Genomic DNA, 16,726 nt, shown 5'->3' with positions numbered 1-16,726 from the left:
AGTTGCATGGCCTTTGTTATTAATTAAAAACAAAACAATGTTCTAGTTCGTATAGAGCATCCAAGATGTTTCATGGGGGGTTTGTAGCTGGGGTTTTCTAGGTCATTATGTGGTGGCTGCAAATGGATTTTCTTGGGATGGAAGATGGTTGTGTGGATGGTGTTTCAATGGCTAAAATTGGTATAGTTTAGGGGCTGGAAAATAGAAGAGTGTGGTGCTGCAAAAATAATAGGCTTGATGAAAAAATGTTAGAGAAACCTTAAGGGAAAGTAGTTGTATTGGTGAGGAAAAACCTAAGAGCGAAATCTTTTTTTTTTTATGGTCAACTTTCTCTTTTTTTTGTGTGTTTCTCTATTAGTCTCCCTTTGTATCTACCCCTCTCTCCTTTCTTTTTTCAAAGACTATTTATAGGTGAGTATGTGAGGTCGTTAGTATTCTAAACTAGAATGGAAAAGCAAGGATTATAGGATTAAAAAGAGGCTAATTTCATGAGATCGAGGCTAATTGAGAGCATGTATTTGTTTAGATTTTAGAATAGGTTTAAGGAATCAATCATATATTTTTTTCGAATTACGTTAAAGAAGGGAATCTTCATGATTTTGGGTCATTAAAAGATCAATTGTGGCTAAAACTTGAATGAGGAGGTAGGGGTTTAGGCCTGGATTATGGATAGAGATTTTAGGTAAGACTTTACATAATTGAAAAGACCATAGCGAATGACATGTCATTCCTTTTCAAATGGAATGACATGTCATTTTTATTTTTTGGCTTGCCCCCAATTGTATTTTTTTGTGTTTTTATGATTATTTTTAACCACACAAGAATGATCAAAACAACAAAATAATTAAAATTGACTAAATTTACCGAAAATATATTTTTTTAGACTTTATGTTTTTATTTGAAATATATAAAAATAAATGGTCACAAATTAGGTTATAACATTTGCCCTCTCTTTACAATATTTATGGTACAAAGTCTTGTAAAATACTTTGTATAGTAAGCTTGTAAAGAAAAGAAATGTTTTGACATGGGTTTGATGTTAACCTTATCAATGAAAATTCTTGAAATGGTCAAGGGATCCTTCCAATTGAACGATCCACCACTTTTAAAAATCACATGTTTGAAATGAAAGGAATCCAATACCTTTAAAACAAAGGGATCCTACAACCTTGAAGATTACATGTTTGAAATGAAAGGGATCTAACACTTTTAAGTTCAATAAAGAGACTCGACATCTTCAGAGATCACATGTTCAAATTGAAAAGGATCTGGCACCTTAAAGGTTTCATAAAAGTTTAATCTAAATTAAAACATTAAACTTGATTTAAATTGTGTTATATAAAGCAATTTATCATGACAATCAAATAAAAGTTAACTTGTTACAATCATAATCTTTTTCTATGTGATCAACAATGATATACAAAGAAAATACATGCAATTTTTTCTTTCAATATATATTTTAAAAACGAATGTCATTGCAATAATGTACCATGCTTTGTCAATCTTTTTTACTACTCTCTAGATCAAAGGTGTGGTCAGGCAATTACAAGGAGAAAATGATGGATATAATGAGGATAATATTTTAAAGACTATTATGGCATGAGCTATTATCAAAATCCGGGTTTTGGAGTTCAAAGACTTGAATCTTGACTTTTAGTGACTGGAATTTGAATTAAAAGACGACTCGTTGTCTATTTTATTAAAATAAAGGTGGGTTTAAAAAGAAAAAAGAAATAGAAAGTTAGGCATAGACCTAGCCTTCTAGGCCTATGTATATATGGGTTTTTGTTGAGGTGAAATACACAATTTTATTTCTCAAAAACTATGAATGTTCATTAAACAACCCTTAACCCCTTTATTATTATTATTATTATTTTAGAATAAAATTAACTATAAATAAATTTATTAAAATGATATTCTAGCTATTATCCAATTAGACCATGATTTTCAAGAAAGATAGAGATCTTATGATAATATCAACAATTATTTTATAAATAATTATATCCCTAACATGCATAACCTTAAAAAGAAATTACTCATTAATATTTCATAAAAATAGAATATATATTTTATTAGTTCTTATTATAAAACTTTTAAATTTATTTTTTGTGCTTAAAAATGATTAATTCGTAGTTTTTTATTTCTTTATTAAAACTTGCTTATCATAATGAAATTTTATTTAAGAAATAATGTTATGTTGAAAAAAAAGTACTTTCTATTAAAAAAAGATATACATAAATAAGAAAGGAGAGTTTTTATTAAAAAGATGAATATTTTTTAAATTTAAATCATTAAGATTTTTACAGATTTTTTTAATTGTCCTTAGTTTTTATTCAAAAAAATCCTTGTCGCTAATAATTTTGACTTGAAAAAAATTCTTGCTCCGAAACTTGAAATCACTGTCTTATGGATTTTATTTTTTTATATAATTAGATAAAAAAAAATTTCGAAGGCGGGCACTGTACTATAGAGTTTGTGAGTGAAGGCGACAAGAATACCATTTCTGGAATGAGTGGCCTTCACTTGGTGTCACACCTCATGCTCTGAACATGAAGATAATCCATAACCCAGAATGATTATAAATCCAACCAAATTAAAGCTTTAATCCATTACGAGTTTCTAGACGAACTCCATTTCCATGCACTTGGCACCAAAAGGATTCAACATATGTCTAGGATCAGATATAGATGATAAATACACAGCTGAAATTAGTTAACTACATTTTCATGACCACCACGTTGAAGCACTAATGCGCAACAACTTTTCACTATACTCCCATAATCCATGGCAGCAAGCAAGAAAACTGGTTGAGGTTGAAGTGCATCAGGGAGACTTCCAAGGGGCGGAGGCTACTTTTACAAAATGATCCCGGGCATTTTTTATCCGTTCATTTATGGCATCAGTATGGGATTGCATCTTGGAAATATCAAGGCCCTTAGCCTCCATCTTTGCATTGGTTAAAGCAAGTTCTTCCTGTAGCTCAGTTATCTTCTTCTCAATATCGCTCATCTTCTCTTCCAGCTTTCTTTTCTCATCAGCATGCGCTCGTATTTTCCCTTCAGCATCTTTGGACTCATTTATTACCTCCCCTTGCCCATCTTTAATTGAAAGCAATTCATTCAACCTACAGCGTGGCACAGTGATGTCAAATCCATGCTTCTCCAAGTCAACAAGACTTTCCAATGTACTCTCTAATATGCTTCTACAATCATCAAATTGAAGTGAGGATATCTTCTCAAACAAACTGGCGAATGTTACCATAATGCCAATGGCTGATCCTTCACGATACTCTTCTTTACATTCAGTCAAAGGATGGAAGTGTGGTTTTTGCGGTATGATTTGGAATACTTCCATAGATTCAATTGTGTTCCAAACCGGAGACTTCTTTACAAAAGGCACCAACTGATTTTCCACCAGAGTGTCATTGCTTTTTGGATCAACCGTACACGATTGCACTGCCACAACTTTTTTTTCTCTAGCCTCACTCACAATCCGACCAGTCGATAATCCTGAACAGGAAATAATTGTAGTCAGCAAAACTACAAGAGGAAATGCATTTAAATGTTTGACTTACTTAATTCTTCAAGACCTGCAGAACCGTGCATATTCCCAAACCAGGTTGATAGAGGTTGATCATCTTCAGCAACATTCTTCGATGCAGCAGCAGCAGCAGCATCAGCTTCCCTTGACATGAATTCTGTCTTGAAAATTTCACTGCTTTTCTCTCTTGAAGAATTATGTGAAACTGCATAATTTCATATCAGGCTTCAGAAATGGATACATACTTTTGAATGGCTAATGTGAGTGTAGTAGCTTTCTATGCTTGTGTTTCTTATAGTAAAGAGGGTGTTTGTGTATGAGAGAAACACTTAGATGGAGATTGAAATGGGACCAAGAGACAAGGCAAAACTAACTTCTAACGTTATCAGCTTTCCAGAGCAATATCTGGCAAATGATTAACCAACCAGTATTCATTCCATGATTTGCTTCTATAGTCTCTTAAATTTGTTAGATGAGAGCTTGTATCAAACAAAAGAACCACTACTCTGATCTCCCTTCTTCTAGAAAAACTTTCTGGGAACCAATGCTATTACCCATTTGAAGAATAAACATGGCAAAACAAATGGAGAAGTGGAAACTTACGACTAATTTTGCTGTTGTGGCCATTAAAAAAGTCTATGAGAACCTAATCTTTCTACAACATCTATGACAACAGATAATAAGCTCATCCACAACTGAGGTTCAGAGTATGCCATGCTCTTGGCAAACCTAAAATCAATGTCTATGTCATCACAGTGGAAAGTATTGAAAGTTATTGATTTGCGTAACAGGCATCCTTCTGATGACATTTACAGCTGTTTGCCTAATACTTCCACAGTAGTTTCATTTGGTGCTCTCTTTCTTTGCCAAAGATACCCACATTATAGCTCACTGCATTCTGGGTAATGGTGGATGAAATCAGAAATTTCCTTTTGTTTGCTTAAAAATTCCACAACAGAAGTTCCTTGCAGCAAGGCAGAAAAATAACTCAGATCTGAAGCTCTACATACCTTTAGGCTCCGCCCTTGCCTGTGTAGGCCACTCAACTTCATTAGTTGTAAGATCTTTTACAACCACTTGTACAACTTCATCAGCAATGTCCACAGGGCCAAAGTCCTTACCTGCATGTTATATTGCATATTTGTGTATCTCCAAAAAAAATCACAAAATGACCAGCCAACAAGTTGTGGTTTAAAGCATTTACATACTAGCCACCAGAGCTTTTGAGTTTATGATTAATTTGCGTGGTCTTCCCCTCTTTCTTCTTTGACTGCTTCCCACATATTCCTGAACCAAAAACAACAAACCTAAGAGCTGGTACTGTCTGATTAGGGGACAAAAAGAACAGGAGGGAAAGCAAAACACTGTAAGGGTCTTATTCTCCAGGTTTGGTCAAGGAATCAATGAAAGCAAGTATGCCAAAATAAAAAACACTAGCACACTGAGTAGATATAATGGTTATAAAGACCATTACAGTAGCCTCCCATACAAGTGACCACAATTCAGGAATCCTTGAACAATATTTTATGTTCCACACCTTTGCACATTCTAAGGGCAATGAAATGCAAGAACCATGTCTACCAATGGACTCTTTTTCCCTAAAAATCAGTATCATTTATCTAATGCAAGATTGCTCGAGACCAATGCCAGCAAAATGGCTGTGCACTTCGAATTCGTCAAACTTTGGTTAATGGTACAGTGCCAAAAAAAGCACACTAGCAATTATCCAACCACTCAAACAAACCACACTGAAGAATATCATTTTTCTCTATACAATAACAGTATCACTTTCTATCCAGCATGTCAAAGTAACAATCAAGTTACCATTAGGAATAGTGAACCTGCAACCTAATTTAACATTGTAGAATATGGCAACACTTTTCTCAAGGACCAGCTCTGTTTAATGTCTGAAACTGTAAGTTCATAGAAACTTCAAAACTAAATTCCCATTATTTACAACCATCACAAGCATTACTGCACATGAATTAGCATCATAAATTCTCAAACCTTAAACTGCTTTATCCTATCACCAGTCTACATCTCTCTCATAAATAGGTGTTTTTCATACTTGTCAACTTATCTTGGCAGTTTTCCTTAGCTTCTAAGCACGGCCCCACCCACCCACTCACCTCCCGTTGAACAACCAAACAAAAACAGAAGCAGAAAGAAACCTCTTCCTTACCATGTTCTTGTCTTTGGCTGAATCATTCAAACCCTTCTTCTGATCCCTCATAAGCTTCAGCATTTCCTTGTCATCCTGATAAATGCCCTCTATAGCTTTTAACCCTATGATCAGAGGGACTTCAATTTCTTTTGTTTTAACATCACTCTCACTGATGCCTTGAACAGTAACTTCCACTGCATCACCGTCCTTCACTGAAAATCACTCAATAGAAGAGATCCTGTGAATAAAAGAAATAAGCAATGCAACAATAACAAGGAAATATATACCTGCTGCCGAAGAGTTTGGACTTCTAAAAGGTGATTTGGTGGCTCTCCCTTTCCTAGTTACAATATCCACTTTTGGGCAGTCCAATTCAAGCACTTTATGTAGCTTAGTCTTCTGCATCGATAAGGGATGATGCAAATAAGAAAAAAATATCACAAAAGGGAAAAAACTAGTAGAACAAGTTACTCATAGAAAAAATGGTAGAACCAACAAGAAGTGAATGTGTATAGGTGATCATCAAAACTCCATCAAGAAAGTCTTAATTTATTTTTTAACAAATGGGCTTAACTGTTTCCCAATATCATGTGGTTCATGTCATCATATAAAAGGACCTGCTTGTGTCAAAAACTAGTATAATGATTTATTTGATCTTGCGAAGTGCATGTTTTAGCTGTTGATTATTTCATATATGTCACAACATAAAAGAAGGATAACAGTTTATGACTGTGAGACTGAATGTAAGACTTTCAATACAATAGTGCTTCATGGAACCACCATGCTGTCACAAAATGCCAACCAAGGTTAGCATAAAGCTTGTCAATACTTTTCGCTGGATCACACAGCCAGGATGTGCAGACCATTCAAAAAAAGTCAAATGCTTCTCTTGGAAGTATAGGATGTAAAATTAATGAAAATTTTAGAAGATGAAATTCAACTCACAGTTGTCTTTCCTGCAGAAAAGTTCTCAGTTTTGTTAGAAGGCTGAGCATCAACCATATGTTTTTCTATGCATCTTGCTCTTTTACCTCCTGTTTTTGAAGTGGTAAAACCACAAGGTTTTTCGTTGCTTGACATTTCAATTGGTATCTTCCTAGACTGCAGAACTGTAACTGATAATGGAGCTTCAGTAGTATCTACTTCAGTTAGCATACTGGAAGCGCTTGAACATGCGCCGCCACCATTATAAAGTGTCAGCTTTAGCTTCTTCACTGATTTTTCACCCGAATGCATTGACTGCTCTGTGGGATTCCTTATGCTTGTGGAAACTGTTTTCTCTTTGGTCTCATCCTCAGCTGCACTTGAGCTTTTGAGTTGTACTGCCACATCAGGGTTATCACTACTGTCGGTGCCAACAAACTGTCCTTGACTATCAGAAACAATTCTAACTTCCTGAACAAAAACAGGGAAGTTACGCAATCAAAAGATGAAAGGGGATTTTCTACCATGTTTTTCGGCTTCCTAACTTCATTTCATACAATCCTGCCAAACTTTAGAGAATAAATGCATCAGACTATCACAAAACTCCAAGTCATAAGAAAAGTAAGCCCAAAGAATCACCTAAGCTCAGCCATTGCCCATTGACGTGTCAAGGAAAGCGAGGCAAGACATTTTATTGCATTCCCTATGCTAAATTAGTCACTTAATCATGCATTCAAAATACTCCTGGTACAAAATGCAAACAAGTGAAGTTTCTTATAGGAAAAGTGCTAGTAATAAACACGTGCCTGTGTGGCCTGTGCACACATAACAGAAGAAACCATACATTGTAAGATAGTATATGAAGCAATACAAAAGTGAATCAGATCCAACCAGCACACTTCCTGAGTCTGGGTCAACAGCTCAATTTTCCCTTCTTTTTCTCAGATTAATCTGCAATCAATCTGAAAATGATTGACCATAAAAACCTTAAATGTCTTGTGTTGATCAGTTGATGTTCAAATATAGAGCAAGAGGTGGAAAACACTCTATTTAAAGAGTAAGCTTCAGATTAAATGGAATGGCAGGGGAGATCTAAACCTAATGGCTCACACTGTCAGGAAATGGTCTCCATCTTCCGCACATAGGAACAAACCTAGATGTATATCCAACACCATATCTAACAACAGCCACTTGCTACTGTTAATAACATGAACTCACAAATTGACCCAAATAAGTATTATACCTTTGATTTACTAATCCATTTTCCATCAACCCATTCCAGATGAGGCCTTATCTTTGAGTGACTGAGCTCCTTGTCCTCATTTCCGTGCTTAAAAAAGACATTGTATCTCCTCCCAGCAAGAAGTTTTGTAATTACTCCAGATCTCCAACCAAAGCCATAGCGTGTATCTACCCTTTCCAGCAACTCGTAATTTCTGTCTGCATAAAGAGGAGGAGTGGGTCGAATGTGAAGAAAATCCACAATTGTTTTCATCGGACCGGCCTCATCACTATTCCGCGCGCTTAGACACTTTACCAAGAAAGTTTTATCCTCGTTTTCTTTGATGACAACTGCAGGCAACCAAATATCACGTACATTATCTTTTTCAAGGTTCACTTCTACTTCTGTCCCTGAGCTAAAAACCGATCCTGTTGCTTGCTTTAAAAATCAAATTGAGAAACCAAATCACTTACATGATAAATAAGTCAAACAGAGAGCATACATATCTTCAACTCCATTGATAAAATGGAAAGAACAGATTGGATAGAAATAGAGCTTGTGGAAGCCAAAAGAAAAGATAACATAAATGATAAGTGCACAAATTACTACAGTATGATCAATGCAAAGAACAAAATCCATAGTTGGGGCATTGACATGATGAATGTCAAAATTTAATAACCGCATTCAGGTAGGACAGAGCTGAGGCACTGAAAAGGTACGGAGCAGGTACTAAATCTCATTTTCGGAACTTAAAATAAATTTAGCTGTCATAAAAATAGGCATGCAATGGGAAGGGAGATTGTTAAATGACCTAAAGACAAGGAATTGATTAAGGCATTAAGTTACGCGGGTGCACGAAGAAAGGAATAGCAACTAAAGTAAGCGACTCAAAGTTCTCCTTTTCCTCATGCAAGTAGGACCACAAAAAAAAATCCTCAGCATCCAAATTTCCAAAACACAACATGCAATTGAGTCATTCTATTTCTAGTGAGATTCGAAAGCACCCACATAGATCTAGAACTTCAACACAACATGCAAAAAAGTTTCATAGACATCTAAACAGCATCAGTGCACAAACAATCAAACACAAAGAAGAAGAAGCGAGTAAACACTCAAAAGCCTCGATTTCATGGAAATGAGAAATACCCGCTGCATTTGGGGTCGGACCCAGTTGCCATCAACCCAATCCAAATGAAGCCTTAAATCTTTGGCCTCAAATTCAACAACATCAGGAGGGTTATCAAAATAAACCATGTATCTTGACCCCCCATCAAGAACCTTCTTTACAACACCAGACCACCAGCCATCTCTCAGGCTTGCATCAATGGCTTCGTTTTCTTGAAAAGGCCCACCATTTTTCAGTAAATATTGCGGGGGCAAAGGCCTAATGAGATGGGGATCGACTTGTTCTACCAGAGGAGCAGACCCATCTTCAGTAACCAGAGTCTTGTACTGAACAATCGCTTTCCTTTTCTTTTTCGAAGCTGATTTCACAGCTGCTTGTGATTGTGGTTTCGGGAATTCTAAAATGGTAGCTAAATACCAAGCCCCCCTGAAACCTTCCTCGTCACTGCTTACTTCAACTTCCTCACCCTTGTTGAAGAGGATAGTCTGGTCTTGCTGTCGAGGGTTTTGTTGGGGTTGGGGTTCGGGATTTGAGTCTAAACCCACCATAATTTTTTTCTTTTCTGTGACTGTAAGAAGAAAACCCTAGGCAGAGGGGGTTTTGTGCATTTTTCTTTTCCTCTCTCTCTCTTCTCTCTCTTTTTTTTTATTTTTTCTTCCTGGGGTGCCTTCCACGGTCAAATGCTGTTCAACCAAATGACAAGCATTAAAGTGGATGGATAATATTTGGTGGGGTTTTGGCGGGATGGTGCGGTGCCGGGTGCCTGTGCTGCGTTGTGTGGGAAATGTGCAGTCAGTCTAGCTCTAGATTCCGAGGTTTCCTGTTGCCTTCCGAGTGGGGTGTCGGGTGAAAGGAACTGTTGGTCTTTCGTGTTCGTGATTAAGGGTTGCCAAATTGGCCCATTATTCCATTATTATGTGTTCATGAGGGGAAATTTTATGAAAGAAACTCGGCCTTCACATGTTTTTGAGGCTTTTAAGCTTTAGCGAACAGAGTGAGAATAAAATCACTACAATAACAAATGTCGATATATTATCATTGCTTGTCGCGTGTTACGACAACGGTTAGAGACGACAATTTTACTGTTCTTGCTTTTTTAAAAAATATATATATATAATAATACTTGTTTTTTAAAATATTTTCTTCTCATAAATATATTAAAATTATTTTTTTATTTTTTTAAATTAACAAATCAAAATTATTTTAAAAAATTATTAATTTAAAATAAACTTTGAAAATACTAAAACAAATACCCTTTATAATAACAAATATGATTAACTGTGAGTCGGGTACATATGAAAATATGCTCAACTTGTTATTTTTGCTGTTTAAATTATTGTATATCTTATAAAACAAATCTAATTATTCAACCTTTGCTTATTAACTAGATTTTATTAAATAAATATTAGAGAATATGTAACCATTATTAAAGTTATTGCATCTTATCACATTGCAATCCTTGTAAAAATTAATCTAAATCTCTTTATATATTATATATATTATTATTATTATTATAGAAAACTAAAAGAGAATGTAATTTAAGTTTGTTATTTAAACAACAGTTTGTCATTCAATTACAAAATAACATCAAATATCTAAAAATTCAAGTCAAATAATATAACACATAAATATAAACATATAATCTATTTAGCATGCAACTCGAAAGATAAAAAAAAAAAAAGGAAGGAAGAAAATAAATAAAGGATGTTACTTCCAGTGTCATGTTATGTGTGTGTGTACATACACACTAGTTTGATTCTCAGTTGACAGGTGAAGCAATATTTTTTTTCAATAAGAAAAATGCAAGTATTATTAATTTTTTTATCATTTAAAAAAATTTAATTACAAATTAAAAAAAATAATATGTGTAATCAATAAAATAAATTAAAAATTATGGTATGATTAAGCATCCAAAACATTAAAAAATCATTTATCTAATTTCACAACCTGAGAGTTGGGTATAATAATAATTATGAATTTATAAAGTTTTGATTATGCGGGCATGACAAACTAAAAAACAAAAAATATTTCTTGTTACATAATTAGCACATTTGCTCATTGCTAGTCTGACTATTTTTTTTCTAAACTTAAAAAAAAATGTTGACCATGAAATTTTGTTTCGCCAATATCATTAAATCTAATCAAGCAGTTTGATTTTAAAATTTACTAACTCGACTCTTTGTCTAACTCGAGTCTCAAATTAAACCGTGTGAGAGTTGATCCAAAATAAATTATTCAATTTAATGGGTTTAAAAACAATTTGGATGATCGATAAAAATATGATATAACTTTTAAAAAACTTTTAAGACGATAATTATTTTTTATATTGAGACGATACCAGATTAAATCAACCTCGGTTACCTTGCAACCTAGGTCATGAATTTTCATAGATTTAATAACTTTGTTATTTTTGTAAATTATTTTTATTTAATTGATGATAACATTAGATATTTTAAAAATCGAGCATCAACTCTAGAAAAAATAATAATTTATTTTAAATCATGATAATGCTATAAAAGTAGAAAATACAAACCATGAATTCCATTTTTCAACTAATGTAATATTGAATAAAAGTGAACAAAAAAAAACAATTAGAAAAATTAAAGGACTAGAAACTAAAAAAAAAATCAGGTTTGATGGGTAAACACATCAAACTTATGAATCAGATAACTTGGGTCAACACGTCAAACCCGCAAATCGGGTAATGGATTCCATTGAGATTAATAATTTGTTTTTATTTTAAATTATTGTTTATTTACCTATATGATAAAAGAAATAGACGATCGCAAAATCGAGCATTAAACCAGTACTACGACTTTTTAAGACTATGATAATCTCATAAAAAACAAAATGAAACAAATGATGAAACTCAATTCTTAATAGTCTAATATCAAATAATGAAATTGAAAAAAAAATGATTTTTTTTTAAAGTTAAACTTGCCATACACGTCAATGAGCCCATAATTTTATTTTAAAAAATCTTTTATTGTAAAATCAATTATGCAATTGAGTTTAATTACAAAAAAAAAAAAGTACCCGGTTAAACCTGCAAACAGGAGCAACTAGGGTTATTTTGCCAAACTCGCAAATAGGGTTATTGACTCCACATTATTTAATAACCTAATTTTTTAAATTATTTTTTATTTAACTAAATATGTTTAGAAAATAGACCATACTGCGATACTAGAATATTTTTCTGATACTAGGCCAATGTTGAGATTTTTTTTTGATACTGCAATAACCATATAAAGGCAAATTAAAATAAATTATCTACTTTAAATCCCCATAAACACATTATATAATAACTAAATTAAAAAAAAATCAATAACCAAATAAAAAAAGGGAGTCAAATGCAAAAATAAAAAATAAAAATGTAGATTACTATTGTAATCCATAATGCTAATTCAGTGTTGAGACTACATGATTAAAACAAATAGACAATCACATAATCGGGTTCAATTAGGAAATAAAAAAAAGAAGGTACCTAGCTAAACCAGCAAACTGCAACTACGGTTATTTTGCCAAACTCGCAATTGGATTATTGACTTCACAAAGTTTAATAACCTAGTTTTTTTAATTATTTTTTATTCAACAAAATGTTTTTAAAAAATAGACCATACCGTGATCTTGAGATATGTTTCTAATATTAACCTGATGATATGCTTTTTATATATATTGCAGTAACCATATAAAGGCAAATTAAAATAAATTATCTAATCTAAATCCCAATAAACACATCATATAAGGATTAAATTAAAAAAAAAATCACTAACCGAATAAAAAAGGGAGTCAAAATGCAAAAAAAAAAAAAAACACCTTGGATTACTATTATAAACCATAGTATTAATTCAGTGTAAGGACTATATGATTAAAAGAAAGATAGACAATCATATAATCAAGTTCGATTAAAAAGAAGAAGAAGAAGAAGAAAATGTACCCAGCTAAACCTGTAAACAGAGGCAACTAAGGTTATTTCGCCAAACTCGTAAATCAGGTTATTGACTCCACAAAGTTAAATAACCTAATTTTTTTGAAATTATTTTTTATTTAACTAAATGTTTTTTTTAAATAGATTATACCGCGATGATGGGATATTTTCCTAATACCAACTTGATGTTAGGATATTTGTTTGATACTGCAATACCCATATAAAGACAATTTAAAATAAATTATCTACTCTAAATTCCCATAAACACATCATATAAGGATTACATTAAAAAAAAATCAATAACAAAATAAAAAAAGAGTCAAAATGCAAAAAAAAAAAATATATTGTGGATTACTATTGTAATCCACAATGGTAATGAGTGAGGGGACTATATGATAAAAATAAAAATAAATGATCAAATAATCGAGTTTAATTTTTTTTTTTAAAAAAACACCTTGTTAAACCCGCAAAGAGGGATAACTAGGGTTATCTCATCAAACTCGCAAATCAAGTTATTGACTCCATAAATTTTAATAACATATTTTTTTTCAATTTTATTTTTTATTTAACTAAATATTTTTTAAAAATAGATCATACCGCAATGCTGAATACTTTTCTGATACCAACTCGATGTTGAGATACTTTTTATACTGCAATAACCTTATACATTAAAATAAATCATCTACTCTAAATCCTCATCATAGTTATTAAACCTGAACCGGCTCAGCAGGTTGACCTGGAACTCGGTCGACCTAATGGCTGGATCGGTTCAGGTTAAGCAAAAAATCGGCTAATGAAAAAAAACAGCAAAACCCGGTCGAACCCAGACAAGACCCCTTATATATACAGTAACTTTACTAACAGCAAAAGGAAAGAACCATTATTCTGCCCCAATTTCTTTCTTTGAAGCTTGAAAAACCAAGAGATCTGGTATATGTAATCCAAGTAGATGAAGCCATTGCTTTCATAAAATTTCAAGCCAAGGTAAGAATCATGTATTCTTTTAATTTTTAAATGTTGTCTTCAGGCTATTTAAATCTTTTGAGTTTGCAAAGAGGTTGGTTTCTTCACGGAACAATTGGTTTCTTAACGGAATAGCTTTTGAGTTTGTGAAAATGATGGTAAACACACCTCAATCATGCTAGAAACCAAGATTGAAAAGATGGCAATTAGCTCGCCTCATCTGCAATTAGCTTGGCTCAGAACACATTTTTCTAATCTGCCTTTCAAATCTCTTAGAATTCTTGTACTATTCAACTGCATTAATATAATTAATTAGTTTTTAGCAACTTGTGTTGTGTTTTTAGAGCATTGTTATTCACAAATACTTGTATAGTACAAAGCTTGTCGTTCTTCCTCTAAATAATAATAATAATAATAGTGTAAGCAATTTTTTGGCATGAATATAGATTATTTATAGCTTCTTCGTTCCTAATTTTCTTTCTTCTTTCTTTTTTTCCTCCAAGCTGCAAAGTTTTGATGATTTATGGCAAGTTTTTTGGTTTCTAGAAGTTTTGAGAGTTCTTGAAAAAAAAAAATTTACTGAATAATCTGAGTCCATATATTAATTAGTAACCATGTTGCTGTATGTTTGTGCGCGTGTAGGAAGGGAGTTGGAGAAAAGACATGCAACATGTAACTAGCATTTCCATCTTTTGAAGAGTTTTCCTTCCATTAATTCCTGCCTATGATTTGCATGGATACATATGGGAATGATTTGGAGAGAAGTTGGATATAGATTTTGCATTGATTCTTTTAAATTTTTCTGGTTGATTTGGGTTAATTCGGGTCAATTCGTGTAATCCGGGACAAGGTTTCTTGGCTGGATGAACCTTTGAATCGGGTATTATAACTATAATCCTCGTATATACATTATATAAAAATAAAATAAAATAAATCAATAACCAAAAAGAAAAGAAAGAGTTAAAATGTTAAAAAAAAAAAACCAAGACTGTAAATTATTATTATAATTCAAAGGGCTAGTGAATATAGAAAAACAGTATTTTTTTTCCCCTTATATTTTAACTTTATTTATAATTTATAATAAACATGATTTGGTTTTGCTAAATTAGGTTTTGAAAAGAAAAACCCTTAATTAAGACAAAAACCGAACCAAACAAACGTCCGTGCCGCCCTACACTGAACTCCAATATGGCATCCAACCACAAACGACACGTACGCTCCCTCACCACCCCAAAAAACAAAAAGTAGAAGGCAGGAAGGCTCGCAAGGAATTCCTAAAATAATCAAAACCCAAAAAAACATCAAGAACCCATGGCGTCTTCAGCGTCAGCGGTACTGTCCAAAATCACTCCCTCTTTTCCGAAAATCCCATCAACCAATTCGCCACAATCCCTAACCACTAAACAACGCACGCTTCTCTCTGGAACTGGAAGGAGGATCTTCCACAAAACTGCCATCAAAGCGACGGCGCCCACTGGTTCCTCATCTCCCGGACTCTACTCAGCGCAGCAATTCGAGCTCAACCCTCAAAACGTGGACCTTGTTCTAGAGGAGGTTCGGCCTTACTTGATTGCTGATGGTGGAAACGTCGATGTTGTGTCTGTTGAAGATGGTGTCATCTCTCTCAAACTCCAAGGTCATTTCTTTCTAACTTAATCCAATCTTTCTTGATTTTTTTTTATATAATTATTGTTGTTGATGGGCTTGCTTGCCAAGTAATGAATAACAGGAGCATGCGGGGACTGTCCTAGCTCAACAACCACCATGAAAATGGGAATTGAAAGAGTTCTAAAAGAAAAATTTGGAGATGCTGTTAAAGATATTCGCCAAGTATCCGACGAAGAATCGAAGGAGACAACTGTTGAGGTATAACCTTTATTTGTTTTTGGTTTTTTGGTGTTGGATTTGTTTGGTTATTGTAATAATTTAATTCTGGCTGTTGTGGAAATGAAGAGAGTAAATGGTCATTTGGATATACTAAGACCAGCTATTACAAACTTTGGCGGAAGTGTGGAAGTGCTGTCTGTTGAGAATGGGGAATGCCGTGTTCAGTATACGGGACCAGAGTCTATTGCTTCAGGAATCAAAGCAGCAATTAAGGAGAAGTTCCCAGACATTGTGGATGTTGTTTTTGTTGCCTAGGTCAGGAAAGATTTATATCAGAAATTTAGTTCGCTGATTATCCATAAAGAAATAATTGGGAGGCTGCTGCCCTTTGATTTTTTAAGCTGTTTATAGTTAAGCTCAGACGCAGCCCGTCAAAGGGTACGGCAGCTTGTTTTGTTTTTCCTCCTTTTTCCATTTCTTCTATCATCCTTCGTAAACGAACATGATCAGTGTCTAATTTTGATAAGGGAGCATAAAAAAATTATACATTGCATATATAAAAAAAATGGGCAGAATGTCTAATTTTGATATATTTTCTCATAGTTTTATTATTATATAGAATAGAAAGATGGATTATCGATTACCAACTCTTAACCGACAAGAATATATGAAGGCCTACAATTTGAGTTTAACATGGTGTCATTAATCTAAAATTGAAGCTGAATTCTGCTGAACTTGGAATGATTCTTAACATAAATTATTAGTGGCTTGCTGTTTATTTTAATATATTTGTCTTTCACGTACAATAACTGCGAGATCTAAGAACCACGGACCATTGGCTGTATATTGTCAGTTCTCCCTTCGAAGTTAAAACGTCTGGTTCTTGCAAGCTACCCTCTCCCTCTCGCTCTCCATTTCAAAAAGAAATATATATAGGGGCAATGAAGAAGGACGGTAATGGCGGCGAAGATGATTTTTCGGGCTTTTGTTTTTAAATTTCATCCTCAACAGCAAATAGCTATCATGAGCTTC

The 16,726-nt window shown here is 33.5% G+C and overlaps 2 protein-coding genes across 5 annotated transcripts; one reads left to right on the top strand and one right to left on the bottom strand.

Annotated features, from left to right (window-relative positions):
• Positions 1 to 2,573: 2,573 nt before the first annotated feature.
• On the bottom strand, positions 2,574 to 9,978 carry LOC118046896 (DUF724 domain-containing protein 7). 4 transcript variants are annotated; one of them, XM_073407505.1, is made up of 10 exons: positions 8,997 to 9,978; positions 8,324 to 8,405; positions 7,872 to 8,200; positions 6,650 to 7,099; positions 5,992 to 6,103; positions 5,723 to 5,916; positions 4,749 to 4,827; positions 4,551 to 4,661; positions 3,575 to 3,745; positions 2,574 to 3,509 (listed from the first exon to the last, which is right to left on the bottom strand). In XM_073407505.1, exons 1-10 carry the CDS (start codon positions 9,522 to 9,524, stop codon positions 2,824 to 2,826), a joined length of 2,742 nt encoding a protein of 913 aa, XP_073263606.1. In that variant the 5' UTR covers positions 9,525 to 9,978; the 3' UTR covers positions 2,574 to 2,823. The 4 variants fall into 4 exon arrangements, with proteins under 4 accessions (XP_073263606.1, XP_034911876.1, XP_034911877.1 ...); XM_035055987.2 differs by lacking the exon at positions 8,324 to 8,405 and having other exon boundaries at positions 2,982 to 3,124; positions 3,259 to 3,509; positions 7,872 to 8,288; XM_035055985.2 differs by lacking the exon at positions 8,324 to 8,405 and having other exon boundaries at positions 7,872 to 8,288.
• Positions 9,979 to 15,050: 5,072 nt separating this feature from the next.
• LOC118046898 (nifU-like protein 1, chloroplastic) lies at positions 15,051 to 16,284 on the top strand. The gene is made up of 3 exons (XM_035055990.2): positions 15,051 to 15,503; positions 15,597 to 15,733; positions 15,821 to 16,284. The coding sequence occupies exons 1-3, from the start codon at positions 15,179 to 15,181 to the stop codon at positions 16,007 to 16,009; spliced, it is 651 nt and encodes a 216-aa protein (XP_034911881.1). The 5' UTR covers positions 15,051 to 15,178; the 3' UTR covers positions 16,010 to 16,284.
• Positions 16,285 to 16,726: the final 442 nt, after the last annotated feature.

This window comes from Populus alba, chromosome 2 (genome assembly GCF_005239225.2).
Source record: "Populus alba chromosome 2, ASM523922v2, whole genome shotgun sequence".
In the NCBI taxonomy this organism is placed as follows: domain Eukaryota; kingdom Viridiplantae; phylum Streptophyta; class Magnoliopsida; order Malpighiales; family Salicaceae; genus Populus; species Populus alba.
The sequence above is the reverse complement of the archived record's forward strand: the minus strand, read 5'-3'. Positions and strand labels throughout refer to the sequence as shown.

Bases quoted from the DNA above. Each gene is read 5' to 3' on its own strand.
- LOC118046896 (XM_035055985.2), bottom strand. From the start codon at position 9,524: ATGGTGGGTTTAGACTCAAATCCCGAACCCCAACCCCAACAAAACCCT. The intron at 4,828-5,722 runs GTAAGGAAGAGG...TTTTTGGTTCAG, and splicing joins CAGCCAAAGACAAGAACATG to GAATATGTGGGAAGCAGTCA. The intron at 3,746-4,550 runs GTATGTAGAGCT...GAAATTATGCAG, and splicing joins GGCAAGGGCGGAGCCTAAAG to TTTCACATAATTCTTCAAGA.
- LOC118046898 (XM_035055990.2), top strand. From the start codon at position 15,179: ATGGCGTCTTCAGCGTCAGCGGTACTGTCCAAAATCACTCCCTCTTTT. The intron at 15,504-15,596 runs GTCATTTCTTTC...AATGAATAACAG, and splicing joins CATCTCTCTCAAACTCCAAG to GAGCATGCGGGGACTGTCCT. The intron at 15,734-15,820 runs GTATAACCTTTA...GTGGAAATGAAG, and splicing joins CGAAGGAGACAACTGTTGAG to AGAGTAAATGGTCATTTGGA.